The following is a 6,962-nucleotide window of genomic DNA, read 5'->3' on the forward strand; positions in this document are numbered from 1 at the left end:
GTAAATGTATCTCATTGATGTGGATTTTTTTGCATGTGTTTTATTTTAAGTAATGAATCTTTGACTTTTCAATGATTTATGTCTCATTTTTAATTTATGGGGAATAATTACTATAATACAGATATTCAAGGAATAAAGAGCAAGTGTCTGTGACATTAGGGAATGTGTTGACCAGGCAGGTAGGGTGGATAAGAGAGGGAGTTCAGAATTTGATTCTTTAACGTTGCCTAAAATCTGTCTCTGGTGACAAAAATCTTTAGGCCAAAAATATTGTGAATCCTGGTGTCAAGAACAGAGCACTGTTTTTTTTTTTTTATTTGCAAGATAGCTTTTGTCCATTTAGAGATAATGTTGGTTTGAATTATTTTGGCAGAAGGGAGACTTAAAAATGATGATAGAAAAATGCTCAGCTTCACCAAAGAGACAAACGAAAAAGGAAAGGGGACTAGTTCATACCCAAGAGATTACAAATAATTTTTTAAAGTCTGATAATACTACAATTTAGTGAACATGTGGAAAACAGAATCACTCATGTAAATTGGTACAGTTACCTCGGAGAATAATTCGCAATATTTCATCAAGCTGAAGCTATATACAGTTTTTAGGAACATAGCACAGGAAACTTTCTGCAAGGAATTTTCAGTGTAGGTATGTGGTCAGAATGAAATCTTGCAGATAGCTGACTCGTTCATCAATGGAGGAATGGAAAATAGCAGTATATTTATACAAAAAATACCATAAAGAAATCAAATAATGTCAACTCTATCCCTGTGTATCAACATGGATAAATCTTGAAACATAATATTGACAAAAAAATTATAAAAATATTATGCTGATATGGTCCCATTTATAGATATAGTTAAATATACATAGTTGTTTTTAAAATAAGATCTGACGTCAATATGACTAAATGTTGATATTCATTAGATTTGAGTGGTGGGTATATCTTGGCATATTATATAGTATTTTCTCAACATTTATATATGTTGGGATATTTCAAATTTAAAAACTTTTAATTTGACAGTAACACTGGCAGTTTTGTGACTGGAGACTGCCTATGGAGATATTTTTCTTTCTTCTAAAACGAAAATAAAATCATCCTGTTACGCAGCTGTCGGTCAGTTGTTATGCAACTGAGAATGTTGGCTTGTTTGACTGACTCCAAGAGTCATAAAAATCATCTCAGAATCAAAAAGCAAATTGCTGGTTTGGGCATCAAGGTGGATTGACGTCTTCTGAATCCTGGAAGGGACTTGCAGTCCAAGTGGACAGGACTCTTTGTCAAATGAGACAACAAAACTGGGTTCAGCTCAACTGGGTTTGAAGCAAAGACTGGGGCTCCGGCCAGGCGACTGGTTAAAATTAGCCAAGTGGTGAAAGATGCCCACTTGGCACTGCCCCCAACACACTGGCCTGGAGCTTACACTCTTTCTAGAGAACATTTCTGATTCGGTTCCACCCACACTCTTCTGGGGACCAAATATTCAACACTATTATTCTCACTGCCTTTGCCACTTGTCCAGATGTAAAGAGTTATCCTAAAACAGCACATATGGGTACGTCCAGTTTTATACGATTCCATAGCATCTGTTCCTAATATAAAATGACATGAGACAATGAACATGTTGTGACTGAAGGGTGTTTGATGAAGGGGTTATGAGGGGACAGTCTTATTTTGTGAAGTCTCACCTTTATTCAGTTCTACCCTGATCAGTGTGAATAATAACACATTGGCAAACAATCTGATAACATGTGTTCTTTTCAGATGAAAATTGGAGAGACCCACACAGATATTGAATTGAGTGGGTTGTTGCCCAATACGGAATACACAGTTACAGTTTATGCTATGTTTGGAGAAGAGGCCAGCGATCCTGTTTCAGGACAAGAAACAACATGTGAGCAGATCTGTCATGCAGATGAAATGCTGCAACAAAAGCCCAAATCAACATTGGCATTAGATCAAAACCTCTTAAGAGCTAATTGTAACTTAAGAAAATGTATTTTTGGGGAGATATAAAGTACAACATAAAGAATATAGTCAATAATCTTATAATAACTATGTATGATATCATGTGGCTACATGACTTATTGGGGGGGAGGAATCACTCCTTTAATCAAATAAATGTCTAACCACTATGCCCTACACCTGAAACTAATATAAAATAATATTGAATGTTAAATATAATTGAAAACAAAAAAGAATATGTATATTTTATTTAGGGGATAGAAATGTATTTCTTCTAGTCTTGTTATTGTTGTGAGTCATATGGATACTGTAACTGAACTTTAGTAACCTCTAGCCACCAACGTCTTTGTCTAAATTTAATGCTAGATCAGAATATAGAGGAAAGAACATGGGTTTTGGAATCAGAGTAGCCGAGATGGGAATCCCAGCTCAAGTCGTGTTTTAACTGAGTGACAATGGGCAAGTGATGTAACACTTTTGAGTCTTTAAAGGGAGGAACAGTAGTTGTACAGGTGAAAGCACTTAGCACGTAGTTCATCAATATTCCTTTTTATCTCAGACTAACTATAATACGTTTCTTAAATTGAGTAAAAATTTATCGGCAAGGCTAATTCTGGCTAAATGTAGAGAGTTCATAATATTTTTAGGAAAGGTATCTATCTATCTATCGTTGAATGGAAAAGCAGAATCAATCGATATTCTGTCACCAAAAGATTTATTCAGGAAAAAGAAAGGATTACAAACTGGTGTGTGCAGACATAGCAAGCTACATGCACACACTGAACCAGACAAAGATGGAGGAGATGCTTTATGGAGGGGAAGAGGAATTTAAGGAGAGAGGCTGTTATAAACATCCAACTCTATTGTAAGCCTCTGTAGGGCTCTGGTAATGACATAGGGTGTAAGAACTCTTCCCATAAACCCTAGCTCCTCCCACTGGCTCTCCTGATTGGTTATGTCTAGGATAAAGTCTCTGTCACAATTTTATCATTATTTATCTATTTTATTTAAAAATATGATATGGATAAAATACTACCCTGGCATACTAATAATGCTTTGCCAGCTACCATTAAAAATAAGACTCTATTCATGGTGTTTTGAAACCTAAGAAAATGCAGAGAGATGCAGGGTCTTGCCCGTCCTTCTGAGCAAGGTGAATAGCAGTTTCTACAGTGCTTTTGTCTTTAAGATTCTACTTGGGAAACTTACATAGAAATTTAATGATAAGGAAAGAAGTTTCCTCCAACATTCATTCTTTGTAAGTTAAGTCTGTGTTGTTCTTGCTCTTTGAAGAACGATAAATGTAATTAAGACAATAAATAAACAGTCCTCCCCCCCCCCAAAAAAAAACTGAGAAAGCCCAACACAGAAGAAATAAATCGTGCCAGAGGCATTTATTATATCACTTGACTTAAGTGAATTTTGGGATTCTGTCAATTTGAAAGTAAAACTTTTCTCAACCATTCATCTATCTTTCACTCAGAATACTTATTTCTTTACATTTAAAAATGACGTGCATGACTCTTTTCACCATTAGTAGTTCCTAAAAACGATATCCTCATTATTTGTTCCTGAGACTGGTATTTTTATGCACTAAGAAAACTAGACATTCCATCATACTGCCAAATATAACTGAACTCCGAAAAAGTTTCAAGTGAAGTGTGCACAACACTTAAAATAATTATATTGCTTTGTTCTCTCTTACACCGTTTTTCTCAATATGTAAGAGAAAGTATTGAGTCACTGAGTCTTAACTTTTTTATTGTCAAACTATCAATATATATTGAATTAATGAAAGAATTGACTTTAGGAATGAGGAAACATTATACCTTGTCTATGGCTGACAATTGTCATTATCTTCTAGGTTTTTGCTCTGTTGGTTCTGTCATGGACTATATCATGGACTCTATTTAATCAATTGATTAATTAAACTCTAACTGCTCTTCTGCTCCTACTAATTATGACCTTGGCCAAGTTACCTCAATTTCATGGTCTCTGTAATGGGAATAATTGTAACTCTATTCTTGCAGTCTAATGTAAGGATTTAATGAGATAACATGTATTACATCTCAGACTCATAAAAAACATGCACTAAATCTTAATAATTGTTTTAACTATTAACCCTCATGAAAGCTGTCAAAGATTATCAACACGTTTTAATCTGCTGAATAGAAAGAGGATCCTTGAAGAACTGCAAAACTCGATGGGATTGATAGGGATCTAGAGAAATGCCAGCACCTCTTTAAATATTTTTTTAAAACAACGGCAAAGTGTTTATTTTTATCTAGTCTCACCAAGTCACCAAGATTTATTCAAGCAGAAATCTTATTTATTGATTCAAACAATGTTTATCGAGTACTTGCTATACTAGAGATAAAGCCAGAAACAAAATTAAACCAAATTCCCTAACCTTCTGAGATTATAGTATATTGGAGGAGAGAGACAGTAGACCAATAAATTTACAATAAAAATAAATCAGGGAAGGGAGATAGGTAACATGGGGTAGTATGATTATTTTATATAAAGGCGATCCTGGAAAGCGTCACTGTGAAGGCGACACATATTCAGAATCCCGAATCTTGGCTGGCTCCAAAGTTTTTGGCCTAAGCAATGGCAAGAATGGAATTTCCTTTTGCTCAGAGTGAAAGACAGAGAGAGGCTGGGAAAGATGGCAGGAGTTGGTGGTTCAGTTTTATATATGTTTGGAAATAACCTGATAGATAGATACCCAAATGGAGATGGCAGATAGGCATCCGACACTCATTTTACACATGGGAAATTGTGGAGTAGAGAAGTAGAGTGACTCTACCAGAATCATATGATAATTGAATGGAATAGCTAAGATTTAATTTCAGGTGTCTTGGTTTTTGATCCATTAGCTTGCTTATTTACATCAGGTTATAATAATAACACTGACTAGAAAAGAAAGGCGGAAAATTTACCTACATCTTATTAATTTCTAAATATGTATAATTTATTACTACTATTTATTCTTTACAGGAAAACTTTTTTCTTTGTTGATTTGTTAATTTTCTTATAAGTTTTTATCTGGGCGGAACATTTCATATATAAGTAATTAAAAAGTCAGAGATACTGTTTGTCTTTTTTACATATATACTAATTAAAATTTTAATTATTTTCTATTCCATTTACTGCAAAGTACCCTTAAGTCCACCAAGAAACCTGAGAATCTCCAATATTGGCTCTAACAGTGCTCGTTTGGCCTGGGACCCGACTTCAAGAAAGGTCACTGGTTATCGAATTGTCTATAACAATGCAGACGGGACTGAAATCAATGAGGTGAGCTGTGGAACATGATGTCTGTTTGGCCTCTGGTTGTGTATTAGTTTTTTTATGGTTGCATAACCAACCATTCCCAAACAGAATGGCTTAAAACTATACTAATTATTTTCTTTCACAGTTTCTGTGGGTCAAGAATTGGGGCTTGGATGTGTAGTTCTGGCTTGAGGTCACTCGTGATATTGTAGCGAGAAAGTAGCTGGAGCTGGCATCATCACAGTGGCTTCTCTCTTGATATGTTTGGTGCCTGGTCTGAGAAGACTGGATCCGTTGGAGATTGGAGCAGCTCTGTGTCTCTAAGTAGATTCTTCACGTGATTCCTCCAGCATGGCAGCCTTAGGGGAGCTGGACTTTTTACGTGTTGGCTCAGGAGTCCCCAGACATGTGTCCGATGAGAAAGAGAGTTAGGTGGAAGCCGTGTCACTTTGAGTTACCTAGCATCAGAAGTCACAGTATATTGTTGTGACTTCTGCGCCACACTTTGTTGGTGGGTGGAATCTCAAGTTCTGTATGGATTCAAGGTGGGGAAGAACACAGGTCTCGCCTAGCGATGAGATATATATGTTAATGTGGCCATATTTGAAAAATACTATCTTCTTCTTTGGACAGGGGTAGGGAAGTATGTATCTTCATAGAAGTAGGAAAGTAGAAATAATGTCTGTATTACCCATTTTATCCCTGTAATTTGAGTAAACTGGCATCTGAAAGACCCTAGATAGATGAGCTTAAATTGAAAACTGAATAGTTCAAGTTTCGTGTAGGAAGATACTTTTAAATAATAGAATTTATTAAAATCCACAAAGATATAGTATCTCTCACTCAGTAACTAAGACTCTTCAGAAATTCTTTCCTTGGAAATATGTTTTAGCAGGATAAATAGCAAAATAATTTTTATTTTTGTCCTTATCTTGGTCTAAGAAGCTAAAATGGAGAGGGAAATATATTGGATTCATTTCTGTTTTCTGATAAAATAAAGCAAATATTTTTATATGCAGAGACAAACTTTTTTCTACAATTAAGTCCAATCAATATTTTTGCAGAATGCACCCTCATACAGGACATTGGATAATGCATGGAAATAACTGCACATTTGCTAATAATTCAGAATTACTATTCAACATCATCCATTAAATCTTCATAAATCCTAAAGGCAAATAATTCTGATGAATCTGGGATTATATGGACTAGTTGCTTTGACTTTGAAAGCAGTAGTCTGAAATAGTAGAAGGCTTGAAGCCAAAAACGCTGAGCTATCAGTGTCTGTTATCTGTGAAAAATAAAAGACTTTCTCAAGGTTTGCAAATTCAACTGTATAGGGAAATCAGGCCGATAATATAAATGAATGAAGTGTGCCATTAAATGTGCAGAAATAGTCACACCTGCAAAGAAATACTTGTTTTTCTTGAAATATGAAGCTAACTTAGGCTATATTTCATATATTTCATATTTCTATTTTTGGGACATGGATATATAAAAAATTCTCTATTGAAAGAAAGACAGTAATTCAAGACTGATGATAAAGGACCATGGACAGTGGGCTGTAGTGACAGGGATGCCAGGACATAGTGGGAACTGATATGCTGGGGAGCGCATAAATACATGTCCATCCAAGACTCAACCAGTGCCAGCTTCTTCAGACGGCTGCTGCATAGAAGTCCCGGCAGGGGCTGCCCGATCTTGTGACCAGAGATTTCTA

General features: G+C 35.5%; 1 protein-coding gene across 1 annotated transcript in view; it reads left to right on the forward strand.

Moving 5' to 3' along the window:
• COL14A1 (collagen type XIV alpha 1 chain) overlaps positions 1-6,962 on the forward strand; it is a 213,161-nt gene that overhangs the window by 70,499 nt on the left and 135,700 nt on the right. Inside the window, exons 14-15 of the mRNA XM_023530986.1 lie at positions 1,766-1,895; positions 5,127-5,266. Of these exons, the coding sequence (XP_023386754.1) occupies positions 1,766-1,895; positions 5,127-5,266 (270 nt within the window). The remainder of the gene's footprint in view (positions 1-1,765; positions 1,896-5,126; positions 5,267-6,962) is intronic.

Source organism: Pteropus vampyrus, unplaced genomic scaffold, assembly GCF_000151845.1.
Source record: "Pteropus vampyrus isolate Shadow unplaced genomic scaffold, Pvam_2.0 Scaffold59, whole genome shotgun sequence".
In the NCBI taxonomy this organism is placed as follows: Eukaryota; Metazoa; Chordata; class Mammalia; order Chiroptera; family Pteropodidae; genus Pteropus; species Pteropus vampyrus.